Source organism: Phacochoerus africanus, chromosome 11 (assembly GCF_016906955.1).
Source record: "Phacochoerus africanus isolate WHEZ1 chromosome 11, ROS_Pafr_v1, whole genome shotgun sequence".
Classification (NCBI taxonomy): Eukaryota; Metazoa; Chordata; class Mammalia; order Artiodactyla; family Suidae; genus Phacochoerus; species Phacochoerus africanus.
In genome coordinates, this window is record NC_062554.1 from 7,727,639 (window position 1) to 7,743,860 (window position 16,222).

General features: G+C 55.2%; 1 protein-coding gene across 2 annotated transcripts; it reads left to right on the forward strand.

The window, feature by feature from the left end:
* The first annotated feature begins 1,369 nt into the window (after positions 1-1,369).
* On the forward strand, positions 1,370-14,559 carry DNAJB13 (DnaJ heat shock protein family (Hsp40) member B13). Of its 2 annotated transcripts, XM_047752751.1 has the most exons (8): positions 1,370-1,683; positions 4,755-4,858; positions 6,050-6,211; positions 9,909-10,066; positions 10,949-11,062; positions 12,272-12,385; positions 13,549-13,625; positions 14,236-14,559. In XM_047752751.1, the coding sequence occupies exons 1-8, from the start codon at positions 1,616-1,618 to the stop codon at positions 14,387-14,389; spliced, it is 951 nt and encodes a 316-aa protein (XP_047608707.1). In that variant the 5' UTR covers positions 1,370-1,615; the 3' UTR covers positions 14,390-14,559. The 2 variants fall into 2 exon arrangements, with proteins under 2 accessions (XP_047608707.1, XP_047608706.1); XM_047752750.1 differs by lacking the exon at positions 13,549-13,625.
* The last annotated feature ends 1,663 nt before the right edge of the window (positions 14,560-16,222 follow it).

Below are 16,222 nucleotides of genomic sequence, written 5' to 3' on the forward strand. Positions count from 1 at the left end.
ATGTGAGTGGAAAACGGAGTTGCTGCCCTGAGGGTGGAGCGGAACTCCCAACCCTTTAAGGGTGGGCTGCGAAGTGACTTCCTTCCAAAGGGTGCCGTCAAGGGGGAAACGATAGTAACTTCCCGAGGAGACCCCAGACCAACGCTGCCTCAGCAGATGGCCAGGGTCGTGTGGATGCTGTGTACCTGTGACCTGATGGGATGCGGGTAGCACTTCGTCTCTGCGGTCTTCCTTCCAAACCCCCCAACCCTAGTCTGAGTCCTAAGAAAAACGTCAAACCAACCCAACTGGAAGACATTCTGCAAGATACCTGACGAGCGCTCCTTAAAGTGTCAAAGTCATCAAAACCAACGAGAGTCTGAGAAACAGTGGAAGCCAGGAGGAGCCTCAGGAACCGAGTACAGTGCTGCTGTCCTGGATCAGATCTTGGACCTGAAATCCCAACAACGACAAAAACCGCTTTAGTTTAAAAACTAGGAAATCTGAATATCAAAGTAGGGAGTTGTGCCATAAATGGTGTCTGGATAGTGGTTACGATTTGTGACAGACATACCACATTCTTACACGGGAGCTGTTAATGATGGGGGGACGCGGGGGGGGGGTGTATGGGAACTTCACTGTCTCCACAACGTTCCCGAAAATCTAAAAGCATCCTAAGGTAAAGATGTATTTTTATAAACTAGCCAAGTGTGGAGTTCCTGCTGTGGTGCAGTGGGTTTAGAACCTGACTGCAGTGGCTCAGGTCGCTGAGGAGGCCCAGGCTCGACCCCCAGCCTGGTGCGGTGGGTTAAGGCTCTGGTATTGCTGCAGCTGTGGTGTAGGTCACAGGTGCAGCTCAGATTTGATCCCTGGCCTGGGAACTTCCATATGCTGTGGGTGTGGCCATAAAATTAAAAAGAAACTAGCCAAATGTATTTGTTCTGAAAGCTTTTTTTTTGACTGAGCCCATGGCATGCATAAGTTCCAGGGCCAGGGATCGAACCCACACCACAGCAGTAACAATGCTGGATCCCTAACCTGCTGAGCCACCAGGGCTTTTATTTATTTATTTTTTTTGGAAAACTTTTAATTAAAACTAATTACTACTCTCCTTTAAAACTCTGATTTTTCTTTTACTTTTTCTGGGTTTTTTGTTTTGTTTTGTTTTTTGTCTTTTGGGTTTTTTTTGGGCCACACCGGCGGCACATGGAGGTTCCCAGGCTAGGGGTTGAATCAGAGCTGTAGCTGCTGGCCTACACCACAACCACAGCAACGCGGGATCCCAACTGTGTCTGCGACCTACACCACAGCTCATGGCAACGCCAGATCTTTAACCCACTGAGCATGGCCAGGGGTTGAACCCGTGTCCTCATGGATGCTAGTTGGGTTCATTAACCACAGAGCCACGACAGGAACTCTGATTTGTGAGTTGTGACCTTTCTCAAGCTCACAGAATCAGTCCCAGTTCTCAATGCTTTCGTGCTCTCTTCTGTGAAGCAGAGCTGAGAAGGCAGTTTTCTTAGGAAGGACTACAACTCCCAGAGTGCCCCTGTGCGGTTGTCAGGAGCAACCAAGGAATGCAGACTAACAGACCTGCTGGAGTCAGGACTATACACCCACTGACAACCAGCCAGCTATGGGCCAGGATTATTACGCTGTGCTCCAGATCACTCGCAATTCAGAGGATGCCCAGATCAAGAATGCGTAAGTTGGGATGGGAGTGAGAGTTTTGGGTTCTGCTGGGGCAGGCCCCACCCTCATCTCTTCCAAACCAAGCTTTCCTGCACAACTTAGGGCAGTTAAGTTACACTTGGTTTCTTTTCTTGCTCCTTACACACCTGCATCCCGTCTCTTGCTGGGTCAGGGCTCCCAGTCCACCATCCTTCACCCGTTTCACCCCATTAGCTCTCCTGCATGCCTCAGTTTTCCTAGCAATAACATTGGAACAAAGGCGATTTCATCTTTAATATTCTGGAGACCCAAAGGATTGTGAACGGGAGATTGACCTAGCCAAAAGGACGTGTTACAAATTTTATTCTGGCTGTCACATGGGGTTTTGGCATTGAATAAATTACATCTCTGAATAGCTTCATCAAGTCTTGTGCACTTTGAGGTATTTCTAAGAATATGGCGGACAGGAATCAACACGTTTTTCCGAAAAAACTGCTTTTTGACAAGTATTTACCCAATGCCTATTTAAATGGCTTCGGTATAGTCTCAGCTGCTGAAGAGATAATCCTTGAGTCACACAGAGGTGCGGTTTAGTTTTGTTGGTGAATGCAGATATTGAGTAAGTCACAGCAGGCCTGATGAGCGTTACAGAAGGGACATGCAGTGTATGCAGAAGCTCTATTGGAAGGAGGGAAGCCCCTTCAGAGGCTGTTGTGATAATCAAGACAAAAGACGAGGCTTGAAGCAGGCCAATGGGCTGGAGAGAGAAGAGAGAGTGGACTTGGCTGTTCATTGGATCCTTGGTGGGTAAGAAAAAAAGAATCTAGGACAATTCAGTTAAGGTTGGGTAGTGATAGCACCTACACTGAATTGTGTGGACGCTGTTCTGAGAACCTTCCCTCGTTATTGTATTTAATCCTCACAACAGCCCTGAGAGGCAAGTCTCAAGGTAGATTCTATCTATAAGGCCCCCAGGGGCAGAGCCAGGGCCTTCGTGGATGGAGGCAGAGTCGCAGGATAGCAGACCCAGCTCAGTAAAAGGAAGCATTGCCTAAAACTCAGAGTGGTCCCACTGTGAGATGGGCTGCCTTCAAGGGACAGTGAGTTCTCATCAGTCACTTCCTCACTGTACTTGGTGCTAGGGACTGAGGACAGAGAGACCTGAACACGGCTCCTGGAGGAAGTCGGGCCGGTGGGAGAGGCAGGCCTGTCAAATAACTGGAGCACCGCATGCGAAGTACCAGGATCAGAGGCACTGGGGATGCAGTAGGGGGAGTCTAATATAGAGTGGAGGCTGCAGTCAGGGAAGGCTTCCTGAAGGAGGAGATCCCTGAACTGAATGTGGAAAGATGAATAAATATTTGCCAGGAGGTGATGGAAGGGGCTGAAGAGGGCTGAGCATTCTACATAAAGGAAGGAGAATGGCCAAGGCATGAGCTGTGCAATGTGTGGAGTCTGGAGCCTGGAAAGAAGGGAGAGCTTCTTGTGGGAGCAGGAGGGAGAGCTGTGAGTGAGAAGGGCAGAGAGAGGCGTCCCCATTGTGGCTCAGAACCTGATTAGTATCCATGAGGATTCAAATTCGATCCCTGGCCTCGCTCAGTGGGTTAAGGATCCAGCATTGCCATGAGCTGTGGTGCAGGTCACAGACACGGCCGGGATCTGGTGTTGCTGTGGCTGGGGTGTAGGCCAGCAGCTGTAGCTCTGAACTTCCATGTGCCATAGGTGCAGCCCTAAAAAGCAAAAAAAAGTACCGTGGTGACTGATGGATGTGGGTGAATGTGACGAGGGAGAACTTGGAGATACTCAGTTTTTCAGATTCAGGGTCTGGAGCTTGGGAAGGAGGAGGGTAGGGCTGGGGTATTTATTCCCAGCTTCCTCTGGGATCTGTTCGGGTAGGCTCTGTCCCTGAACTGAAGATCCCAGCTTTTCCCAAGGCCCTGTCCCCCGCCACTCTGTCCTGCGGGATTTCAGTCACCACCCCCTCCCCTCACTGCAGTGGCTCATGGACCCTCAGGGCACCTCAGGGCTCCAAGCCTCATGGGACTGTGCTGTGCCCTGTGGTTCCCCCTCCGCCTCTCACACCTGGGTGCGTGGTCCCTCCTTAAACTCGCCAAGAATCACAGGCTTGTGCCTCTCTTTCCTCCGGGACCTAATGGTGCAGACCCTCGGATGCTGCCAGTGTGGTGTCACTGAACGCTGGGATTGGGAAGATGCAGAACTGGGGGAAAGAAGGGAGTTCCCATCGTGGCTCAGTGGTTAAAGAGTCCAACTAGGAACCATGAGGTTGCAGGTTTGATCCCTTGCCTCGCTCAGTGGGTTAAAGGTCTGGCGTTGCTGCGAGCTGGGGTGTAGGCTGGCGGCTACAGCTCCGATGGGCCCCCTAGACTGGGAACCTCCATATGCCGCAGGTGCGGCCCTAGAAAAGGCAAAAAGACAAACAACAACAACAACAAAAAAAAAAAAACTGGGAGAAAGAACGAGCAGAGAAGTGGGAGATAGAGAAGACCTGACCTGCACTGAGGGCCTCTCTGTACCCACCCCCCCACCCCCTTTTTTTTTTTTCCATTTTTTACTGACACCTTATTTTGTCTAATCCTCCCATGAAGTCCGTGTGTCCGTTCAGGCATCTAAACAGGATTAGATGCGCGGGACGTGTGTCGAGGGAGGACCCGGGAGGGTGAAGGGGGAGCAGGCATGTGCCGGGGGCCTCCAGACCACAGCGCAGGTCTGACGCCTGTGAGAGGAGAAGGGGAGGGCGGGTCGTGGCGGGGCTCAGAGCCGAGCTCATCCAGGCTGATGGGAAGGCCTCGAGCAGAGGCTGCACGTTGGAGCAGGTCTAGGTCCTGCAGGGCTGGGCCAGCTCTGCTCCCCACCAAGCTTAGACCTCAACGGGGAGCAGCCTCCGCGCAATGGCCGGGGTGCAGCTGCTGGGGCTGTCAGCCAGCTCTGCCCCTGACACCAGGTTCTCTTCCTGGGGATCTGAGCCACCACTGTCCTGACGTTTATCTGGATCATCAAAGCACTTAGAGGCCACCAGGCAGCAGACAGCAGAGCCGCTCTGAATCACCGTCTGAGCCTCAGGATGTCAACCCTTCCTCCTCTAGGTACCGGAAACTTGCTCTCAAGAACCACCCGTTGAGGTCCGTCGAGCCATCCTCGGCAGAGACCTTCAGGCAGATCGCAGAGGCCTACGATGTGCTGAGCGACCGTGAGTGGCTGGGGCTGAGCATGGAGGGCGGCTCCTCTGTCCCACTTCTCCTGGAGCCTCTGGGTGTCAGGCGCTCTGAGGGGGCCTCACGGAGAGGCTTCCTCCCTGCCCGGCAGCTGAGCGAACTGGGAAAGAAAAGAGGGCGGAGAGCTGCCTTTCTTAGTAGACACGGGAGAGCCCCGGATGAGCTGGCCTGCTCCCCGAGTCTTGGCGGTGCAGGACCTGGGGCAGGGACCCCCGCCTGTCCCCTGCAGAGATGCTGAGGGAGAGGCCTGCTGCCCAGGGAAGAAGGCTGAGCCCAAGTCTGACCCGGTTGTTCCCAGATTACCGAGAAGCCAAATCTTCTCCCTGAGGACGGGGCAGAGAGAGGCCTGTAACTGGGAAATCTTTCTCTCGTGGAAACCACAAGAGTGGGGAAAGTGATTCCCCACCCTTGCCTGGGGCAGTGCCCATGCGGGTTCCCCCAAGGCCTTGTCTGCAGCGGGTTAAGGATCCAGTGTTGTTGCTACTGTGGCGTGGGTTCAATCCCTGGCCCAGAAGCTTCCATACGCCATGGACAAGGCAAAAACAAAACAAAACAAAACATAACGTTTCTCCAGCTCCTAGTTTTCAGGACTTGGGACTCCAGGATTTCAAAACTCTAGAATTTAGAAGCTCTAAAATTCTTATATTCTAAAATCTCAAGGTTCTGGGATTCTCTTTACCCCACATAAAACAGTAGCTACAATAACTGGGTTAAGCCACATCCTAGGATGACAGCCTGACTCTCATCTGCTGGTTTCGTCTCCGGTCCCCACCTCGCCCCCAGCCGAGTTTTAGTTTTTGTCATCTCTCCTCTGGGCTGCAGGGCCATGCGATGAAATTAAACCCCTAAGCTCTAGAGTCACCTTCCAAAGACTCCCAGATGGCAGCCACTTTAGAAATAGGCTTTTTTTGTTTTCAAAAAAGGGATAAAAAGACGGGGGTGGGCGGATCTCTTCGGGCACAATGAGTTAAGGATCTAGCATTGTCACTCTGGTGGCTCTGGTCACTGCTACGGCACCAGTTCAATCCCTGGCTCGGGGATCTTCCTGTTTTTGCCCCACGCCTTCTTCTCTGCCCCACATCCTTCTGCTTCCCAGCCCTCCAGCTCCCCTAGCCCCCAATGCTGGACTCCCCCCAACCCCGCCTCAAGGCGACACATATCCACAGCTGTGAAAAGAGGCATTTATGACAAGTTCGGAGAGGAGGGCCTGAAGGGCGGGATTCCTCTGGAGTTTGGATCGCAGACCCCATGGACAACTGGTTACGTCTTCCACGGCAACCCCGAAAAGGTTTTCCACGAGTTCTTCGGCGGAAACAACCCCTTTAATGGTAAGAGATCCTGCCTGTCCCTTTGCCGTACTTGGAAGGGACACAGCTGTAGAAGGTGCTTTTCTTTGAGTAGTTTCATTTACTTTAAGAAATATATATCGGAGTTCCCGTGTGGCTCAGCGGGTTATGTGTCTGACGTTGTCATTACAGTGGCTCAGGTTGATGCTGTGGCACGGGTTTAGTCCCTGGCCCAGAAACTTCCACATGCCGCAGACCCAGCCAAAAACAAGAAAGAAAAGAAATATATATATAGTACATGGTTAAAAAGAGACAAGACACCCCGAAAAAACAATGTGTTGAAAAATGAATTCCACTCCTCCGTTCCTTCTCCAGAAGCAGCCACACTTTGCTAGCCATTTATGTGTGCTTAGGAGCCTATGTTTATTTTTATGTCTTTTATTTTGTTAAGAAAATGGGACCACATTGTACACAGTTTTTTTCCACTTATATCTTAAAGGTTATCTTATTATAATTGTATAAGATCCACTTTACTCATCTTAATGGCTGCATAAGATTTTGTTGTACAAGTGGTAGTCAGATGAGTGCGGGAATGGGTGGGTCCCAGACAAACTGACCAGGAGTCAATTTCCAAGGCTCAGACTCATCCTGCAAGAACACGTCTCCTTCAGATATGGCTCCAGTTAAGCATCTCCTAGAGTCTAGACTTCGGTTGCCTGGCTCCCCCGCCCTCTCATGCTGGCTCCCACAGCCTGTCTGCATTTCAAAGAGCTCCTCCTTCCTCTTCTCCGTGGGAACATGACGTGGGCTGCAGCCCGCTGCCTCCCCCCCTAGAGGCCCCTCCCACTGTGCACTGCCTTCACCTGTCCGCCAGAGGAAGCTGAGTTTGTAAACGTCAGGTGAGACTGGAAAAAGCAAAGGACTTGGAGTTGGGGCAGGTTTCAAATCCATGTGCCCCCACTTATGAGCCACGTGATTCTGGGCAACTCTCTTCACTCTCTGAAACCTCGGCTTCCTCATTGTTAAAGAGCCCGTTCCTCACAGGTTCTTCTCAAATGGGATAATGTTTATGAAAATGGGCTTTCTGGTCAGAAAAAATGCCGTAGAAGGGTCCTGTCTCTCCTGGGAACAGGTGCGTGGAGAAGAGACTGTTCAGAGGAGCAAAACCAGAGCATACAGGGGTTTTGCTCATTAGGGAAGGTCAAGGTCATGGTTTGGGGGTCCCTCAGGCAGTGCTTCAGCCTAGGGGTTCTTGTGCCCCGTCTCCCTGCTGAGTCGAGGGGCTGGGCTTCCTGTGCTCTGGCTTTTGGGGTGTCTGAGACCCACCACACCATAGGTGCTGGGTGAACAAATGAATACAGCCGTGCAAGAGGGGACCAGGTCATTCACAGGCCTCTGGGTGACGCATCACACCACATCGGAGGGTGACATGGCCTTGCCCTCCCTCGCCCACGGTCATTACCATGTTCTGGCCTCTGACCTTCTTTCCTTGGCACTAACTGTGAGAACCTCGATCTTGATAGTGACCCCTGACCTGTGGTCTGCGAGGGGCCTCACGTCCAGCATTAAGCCTAATGGTTAAGGGCGTGGTTTCTGTGGTCAGATCCTCCCGGGTCCAGATCCCGGCTCTCCACCTTACTAGCTGTGGACTGTGTTTTATTTGACCTCTCTGGGCTGACCAAATAATAGTCTAAAGAGCTAAAAAGGGCACCTGACGCCAGCAAGCTCTCAGCTGTAGTTCCTTATCGTCTTGTTATCTGACCCGAACCTGGAAGGCGGGTCAGGTGTGTTGCTCCTTCCCACAGATGAGAGACTGGAGCCCGGACACCTGCACTGCCCGGGAAGGGCACAGGCTCTCTGTGTGAGGATGGAGGTGGGGCTGCCAAAGGTGTTTTGGCTGTAGGGCTGGGCAGGAGCAGAAGGAATCGAGGCAGGAGTTTGCGGACATGCTGGTCGCCTCGCCACCATCTCAGCCACTGACTTCATAGAAACTCGAGTCTGAGGTCTCTCATCTTGGGCTGGGCTGGGGGGAGCCTGGGGAAGGGCTGGGAGGTCTGGCCTTGCTCGGGCCTCCTCCACGAAAGTAACAGCACCTCCAGGCCCTGCCACCAGAGGGCACTGCTCTCTCTCCTGGGGAGCACTTCCCTGGAGCTGAGGGCAGAGGGAGATTGCGAAGTGAGGATGAAGGGCGGCCAAAGTCGGGCCGAGGCAGGGCGAGCGGCAAGGGATGGTGACCACCGGGTCTTCAGCTGAGGATGGTACCAAGCCTAACCTCCTGCTGGCAGCACGGCAGGCCAGTAAATCCAGAGACGAGCTGTTGGAGCAAAGGATAGTGACTCTATTCAAGAAGCCAAGAAGACGGTTCCCAAAGGACCGTATATATATATATTTTTTTGCTTCTCAGGGCCTCACCCGCGGCATATGGAGGTTTCCAGGCTAGGGGTCTAATCGGAGCTTCAGCTGCTGGCCTATACCACAGCCACAGCGACTCGGGTTCCAAGCTGTGTCTGCCACCAACACCAGATCCTTGACCCACTGAGCGAGGCCAGGGATCAAACCTTCAGCCTCATGGTTCCTAGTCAGATTTGTTTCCACTGAGCCACGATGGGAACTCCGCAAAGGACCATCTTATCTGAGAATTCAGACTTCTTTTATACTAAAAGGAGAGGGAGTGGGTGTTCTCTTGTGTCTCAGCAGGTTAAGGATTCGGTGTTGTCACTGCAGCTGCTCAGGTTGCTGCTATGGCAGTGGTGGGTTCTATCCCTGGCCTGGGAACTTCCACATGCTGCGGGCTATGGCCAAAAATTAAAAAATTTTTTTTTTTGCTTTTTTTTGCTTTTTTAGGGCTACACCTGTGACATATGGAAGTTCCCAGGCTAGGGGTCAAATCGGAGCTGTAACTGCTGGTCTACGCCACAGCCATAGCAATGCAGGATCCGAGCCAAGTCTGTGACCTATACCACAGCTCATGGCAATGCTGGATCCTTAACCCACTAAGTGAGGCCAGGGATTGCACCCACATCTTCATGGATACTAGTCAGATTTGTTTCCACTGTGCCACAACGGGAACTCCTAAATTTTTTTTCTTTTTTGTCTTTTCTAGGGCCACACCCGTGGCATATGGAGGTTCCCAGGCTAGGGGTCCCATCCGAACTATAGCCGCTGGTCTACACCACAGCCACAGCCATGCCAGATATGAGCTGCTTCTGCGACCTACACCATAGCCCACAGCAACGCCGGATCCTTAACCCACTGAGTGAGGCCAGGGATCAAACCTGCAACCTCATGGTTCCTAGTCAGATTCGTTAACCACCGAGCCACAATGGGAACTCGTAAAATTTTTTAAAAATTGAAGGAGAGGGAGTCAAACATTTCCTGGTTCCAGTCTGCCTCCAGAGGGATGTGGTAATTTCTTCTTGCCTGCAACCATTCCCAGGTGGGCCTGGTGGGGATGCTTCCTGTGAGCTAAACCAAGGTATTTTAGCTGATGCAGATTACCTGGGAGGCAGGGTTCCCAGAGATGGGCCATTATGTATAATTTACGCTTATAGGCAACATCTCTTTAGTGCTTAACTTGTCATTATGAGGACAGCTCCTCGGCCAAACGGGCTGGAGCCTGTGAGGCGGGAACGGGAGGCTGGGTATTACACTCGGGGACTGAAGCGGTGCGGGATTGTCCGTGAACATGAGTTTCTGGACACAGTTTCTCTTACTCCGTGCCTCCCCCCACCTTCTGCAGAGTTTTTTGATGCAGAAGGAAATGAGGTGGATTTTAACTTTGGGGGGCTCCGGGGCCGCGGGGTCAAGAAACAGGACCCCCCAATCGAGCGAGACCTCTACTTGTCTCTGGAGGACTTATTCTTCGGCTGCACCAAGAAAATTAAGATCTCCCGAAGGGTGAGTACCGCGAGCCTCCTCCTATCCGCTCTGACCTGAACCGGAGACCTCGGGTATGGCCTCTCTCGGGATCATGGCATCTTAGATTTGGGGACCTAGGATGGTAGAATTCTAAAATCTAATCTTTGGAAGGGACAGTCGAGGGTGTTAGCCAGGGTTCTTAGTTCAGGACTCCCCCTGCGTGCCCCCAACTTCTCAATTCAGCCCCATCCCTGAGGAAACTGGGAGTCTCCTGTGATTTCTGCCTTCTGGGCGTTACCAGCCCATAGCCCCTGGGTTCCTGGGTGTGTGCCTCCTGAGTAAGAAGGTGCCCTGTGAGCATGGGAGGGGGAGGCTGGGGGACAGTTCCTAAGGGGACTTGGAGAAGACACTCAATGCCTGAGGGTCCAGCCCTGTGCTAGCCCCGTGCCGTGGTCCAGCCCTGTGCTAGCCACATGAGCAAGGCCCCCTCCAACCTTTGCCCAGCAAAGGAGATGCCAGTTGTAGCCATGCCTTGCACAGATGGCCCCCATCTGGGCCTGTGATTGGGGAGTGGGTGGGTGACAGGTGACATACAAAGGAGCGCTGTGGGTGAGGCCCTGTGGTCTTTCTCCCTTGGGAATTAAGAGCTCAGGCGGAAGCCGCGGGGGTGGGAGAGGAGGTAGGTGTGTGTTCAACTGTGTATCTGTCAGTGGCCACAGCCGTGAGTTTCTAGGACTGGAGTGGGTCCTTGGTCAACTCACGGTGACACTTGGCACCTCGGACCCGAGCCCCATGTCATGCCCTGGCCACCCTGGCCTAAGTTCCTGGTTTTAGTGGAATGGGCGTGGGGTGGCTCTGGCAGCTTCTCCCCATCGCTGGAGGCCATCCTGGCAAGCCTCCATCCCCGTCATCTCGCCGCAGGTGCTGAACGAGGACGGGTTCTCCTCTACCATCAAGGACAAGATCCTCACCATTGACGTGAAGCCTGGGTGGAGGCAGGGCACCCGAATCACCTTTGAGAAGGAAGGGGACCAGGTGAGGGGAGGGCTGCTCCCCGGGGCCAGTCCCCCGGGTTCGCGTGGTGGGAGGACCGAGGCGGGAGGAGGCAGTGCTTGTTCTTGGTCCGGCAGGGAGGCCAGTCTGCAGAGTGGGTGAGCCGACCCCTCATATCCCTCCCGAGGGACAGAGCCTCACACGACATCCCCCAGGACCGAGTGGGAAACCGAGGCCCAGAGAAGGCAGGGACCTGCCCAGGGCACGGGCACCAGAGCAGAAAGGAGATGCGAGTCCTAACACCAGTGTTCCTCCTGATTTTCTTTAGCGCTTCTCTGAGTCAGGCCCACCTCTAGGAGCTACTCAGAAACCGTTTGTTCACAAGGTTTTTTCTTTGGGCCCCCACAGCCTATGGAGTTCCTGGGCCAGGGATCGGGTCCCAGCTGCAGCTGTGGCCTATGCCGCCCCTGCAACAATGCTGGATCCGTTAATCCACAGTACCAGGCTGGGGTGGAACTTGCATCCCGGTGCTGCAGAGATGCTGCTGATCCCATCGCACCACAGCGAGAACTCCAATAATAATTTTAAATTAAATGCTTATTTAAATGAAAATACAGAATGATTGTCCAAGGCATGCTGAGTCCTCAAGTTGAGAAGAGGCAGAGAGATGAATTCCTTTGCCATACTTCTTGCCCCCTTTTTTGCCCAGTTAACACCTGCTTCCAAAAAACCCACTTCAAGATCCAGTTGCCAGGCTCTGGCTCTGGGCAGCCTTCCCTGTCCCCCCATCTTGGGACAGCGCCTCTCTGGGCTCCTGCCTCTGGGTTCCCTTGATCGGTCTTGAGCCTGCTGAGGATTCGCTACGTGTCCGTTTCCCCACCAGACTGGAAGCTCTTGGGGGTGGGGGCCGGTCTGCTCTCAACCCCCAGGGCCCAGGAGAGCCCTGCGGGGCTCTGGGGCTCAGTGAAGCCTGGCGGGACAGACCGGCAGGCAGTTCTGCCCCGAGCCCAGTGTTCCTCTCATGGTCTGAGGACGCCTCTGTCCCCCCACCCCGGCTGCCGGGGACGGGGAGCCGGATTGATCGGCGTAGGCTTTTCAGAGGAGGGACTGTGAGGCCAAACTGGAAAGACCTTTCCAGAAAACATGGTCTCATCTTCTCATGGTTCAGATGAAGACATGCAGACAGTAGAGGCAGGCCCTTGGCCAAGGTCGCACCGTTAACCCTTGTCTTGCCTTGGCCTCCTCACCCAGGGTCCCAACATCATCCCCGCCGATATCATCTTCATCGTCAAGGAGAAACTACACCCTCGCTTCCGCAGGGAGAATGACGACCTGTTTTTCGTGAACGCCATCCCCTTGGGCAAGGTGAGTGGGCGGAGCTGGGGGGGCCAGAGGTGGGCCGTCTGCTCAAGCCCGGGAGGCAAGTGGGCCTGCGCTCCCCTGGTACCTGGTGCCGGCCTTCGGACCATGGTAAGGGCCACTCCAAGTCTTGGCGGCTGTGTCACTCCTGAGTGTCCCCGGCCCCCCACGCCCTCACAACCCAGGCACGAAACGGCACCGCCTGCGGTTAGGCACTGAGTCCTCTCACTTCCTCCTCCAGACGGCCCTCCCTCCAGGCCAGTTCTGTTCCCCCCACCATCGGGGGGGGGGGGGGGGGGGCCGGCACAGCAGCCTCTGCGTGCCTTCCCGCCTTCCTTCTCACGTCCTCCAGGCACGTCCCCAGGGTCTTTCCACAAACTCATCTTTTAATCTGACCTGGCCACACTCCTAAACACCTTGGCGTGGCCTTCAAGGCCCTCCGCCTTCTGGCCCCTGCTGAGCTCAGCCCCTGCTCTCCAGCCACTGCCACTTAGGCCCCCTCAGCCTGGTGCGCTTTTCACACCTCCGTTCCGCTGTCTCTGCCGGGCCTCTGCCTGAGCACTGTCGCCCCTGCTTGTCTAACTGGCAGCTTATCCTCACCCTTTATCAGCTGCGGCCACCACTGTGTGTGGCCCTCCTGCCCGACCCTGGAAGGTTTGGGAGGCGCCCCCCAATCCCGACCCCTTTCCTTCCCTGTATCATAAAATGTATCCACATGAGCCTTACTAGCAGATCGAACTAAGGGCAGGCAGTTGCCCAGCTCACTTACTTATTGGTATTTGAACATCCTTTTGTCTCCTTGTGGCCCCGCTCAGGGCCTGGCACTGAATAGTCTCATAAAGAATGGACACAGGGGAGCTCCCGTCATGGTGCGGTGGAAACCAATCCGACTAGGAACCATGAGGTTGGCGGGTTCCATCCCTCGCCTCGCTCAGTGGGTTAAGGATCTGGCATTGCCGTGAGCTGTGGTGTAGGTCGCAGACATGGCTCGGATCCAGCGTTGCTGTGGCTGTGGTGTAGACTGGCAGCTGTAGCTCCGATTCCACCCCTGGCCTGGGAACCTCCATAGGCCGCAGGTGCAGCCTTAAAAACAAACAGAACAAAAAGCAAAACAAAAGATGGACACAGGGACCTTCCTCACCCCCACCTCTGGCCTCCATGTCCTCTAGGCTCTGACCTGCTGCACCGTGGAGGTCAAGACCCTAGACGACCGTCTGCTCAACATCCCCATCAATGACATAGTCCAGTGAGTCCGTCTGCTTGGGCCCCAGCAGGCAGAAGGGCTGCCTGGCCCTTAGAGGGTGTGTCAGACGGGCCAGCCTAATATAGTTGTTCAAGTTGCACACAGCACAAGGGGGTGAGAGAGGCTGAAATCCAGCGTCGACTCTGGCCAAGCTGTGGGCTACAGTTACCTGGCCAATGGAGTGCCTTCTTCTGTCTAGAGGCCCCCAGGGGCGAGCAATCCTTCTGCCTTCATCCTCAAGAACGTCTAGAGTTCTGAGTTGCTTCCACTAAGCCCTTTCCCAAGCAAGGCGCTGTGCATGGGACGCGTGCTCAGCAGCCCCACGCTCCCCTCCCCAGCCCAGGGCCTGCTCACTTTCCTTCCCTCCTTGTCCTGTGTCCCATTGGAAATGAGATTCCTGGAATCCCCCATCAGAGACTCAGTGCAAATGGGTTTTCAGGGAGCAAGTTGTCTGGAACAAGCCAGTCACCCCTCCCCTCCCCTCCCTTCCCCTGAGTTCTGGAAGCCGGGGCCTGCCCCAGGCCTGAGGTTACGCGGGCAGGGGTGGATGGGATCTGTCCCAGGGCAGCCCTGGGGCGTCCTCTGAGCCCCTCCTCTCATCCGCCCGTCTCAGCCCCAAGTACTTCAAGAAGGTGACGGGGGAAGGGATGCCATTGCCAGAGGAGCCCGCCAGGAAGGGGGACCTCTTCATCTTCTTCGACATCCAGTTCCCCACCCGCCTCACACCCCAGAAGAAGCAGATGCTGCGCCAGGCGCTGCTGACGTAACTCTGGTGGGCTGGGGCTGGAGCGGGGGGAGGAGGTGGCGACTGGGCCTGACTGCGCCCCCAGCCCCCAGCCCCCAGCCCCAGGGTGTCCCACTGCACGGGCCTGAGGTGAGGATGGAATGGCATGGAACCTTTAAACTGACACAATAAAGTTCTCTTTCCTGTCCTCCAGCTCTACCCAGGAGAGCGTGTGCTGGACAGAGAGGGGCCTCACACAGCCCTGACTGTGGGGCAGAGGGGGGCCGGGGCCCACGAAGCTGAAGACCTGGGCCCCTGCGCTGGCTGTGGGCGCCTGGCCAGGCCCCCGAGGGCTCAGAGCGCCTGTGCTCCCATCCCAATAGTGGGGCCATGCTGCATGGCCTCTGCGTGTCACCAGCTCTGCTTCTCCTGACACACGACGTCAGGCTCTGGTGTGACGTAGTCACGTTGTACTCAGGAACACAGAAGTACAAAGAGAACGGGGTACTTTTCCCAGGCCACACGGGACTCGGTGGCAAAGCTGTCAGCAGAGCCTTGAAGGCCACGTCCCACCACCTCACGCGCTGCGCTGCGAGGCGGCACCCAGGACTCAAGCCTGGGAATGGCTTCCGTCCCTGCCGTGCGGCCTCCGCTGCCTTGGCTGTGCGCTGGGTCCTGCGCTGCCTCCAGGCAGGGTCCTGGGAGACTGGGCTCTGCCCTCAGCCCTGCCGACTCCTCAGAAGGTACCTGTCTTGTTAGTAAGGTGGCACCTATAACCCTCCCCGAGCTTCCTGCCGATGAGAGTGCTTGGCGAGCTCTCCGCCTCGTCACCGGCGTGGCCCGCGGGGCGCCAGACTCTGGGCTGGGCAGGCGGCCTGCAGCCCCTCTGCGCCAGGAGGGCCCCCCACCCCGGAGCCTGGGTCTGGGCTGCGAGACCAAGCTTATGACAGAGAGGGGCCGCTTTTGAGGAGTGACTTCAGAGGTGCCAGAAGAGGGCCCCACAGGATCCACAGTGCTTGGATTCTACCATTCAAAGCGCCGTCATCTTGGCTTAAGGGGCTTTTCTCAAATGAGGGCTCAGTATCAGCCCTTGAGCAGACCTGCAATGTGGGGCTGGGGGACAGTGTGAGCTCCCGGAGTTCCCGTCATGGCTCGGCAGAAACGAATCTGCCTGCATCCACGAGGACACAGGTTCCATCCCTGGCCTTGCTCAATGAGTTAAGGATCCAGCATTGCCGTGAACTGTGGTGTAGGTCACAAATGCGGCTTGGATCCTGAGTTGCTGTGGCTGTGGTGTAGGCTGGCAGCTGTAGCTCCGATTAACCCCCAGCCTGGGAACCTCCATGTGCTGCCAGTGCGGCCCTAAAAAGCAAAAACAAAGCATGTGAGCTTTGGAGTCTGAGATACTTCTGGGTTCCACCTGTCAGCTGAGCGCCCCTCGCTTCCTCTCTCTGAGCCCGTTTACAACCCCTATCTTGCAGGTCCCGTGGAAACCAGATGAGTGAGGCAGATTCTGCCCTGAGGCGGGACCTGGGTGGAGAGGTGGTAGTAGGTGCCCTGTTCTGAGAGCAGGTTGGGTGAGGCCTGCCCTGTGGGATTCTGGCACCCCAGCTCTCCTCCAGGCCAGGAGGGAGGCAGCTCGTAACCAAGTCCTCATAGGGACTCTCAAGGAAGCCTGGTCTCGGGCCTGAGGGGAGCCCTTAATGAGACTGTTAGCACCTCGGTGCTACCCTGTATGGCAGGTGTGTGATATACGTCAAGGCCTCCTGGCTCCTGCAGAGGAGCTGGCTCCATCTAGGCCTCCTGGCGCCTACCCAGTTTTCCAGTTCATCGTCTCAGGATCTCGATGAAGTCAGGTGGCCTCATGTCCACTCCA

What these genes read in the sequence shown, in the direction of transcription:
- DNAJB13 (XM_047752750.1), top strand. Translation starts at nt 1,616, where the DNA reads ATGGGCCAGGATTATTACGCTGTGCTCCAGATCACTCGCAATTCAGAG. An exon ending in AAATTAAGATCTCCCGAAGG is followed by an intron (nt 10,067 to 10,948) that starts GTGAGTACCGCG and finishes ATCTCGCCGCAG; the next exon opens with GTGCTGAACGAGGACGGGTT. An exon ending in ACGCCATCCCCTTGGGCAAG is followed by an intron (nt 12,386 to 14,235) that starts GTGAGTGGGCGG and finishes CGCCCGTCTCAG; the next exon opens with CCCCAAGTACTTCAAGAAGG.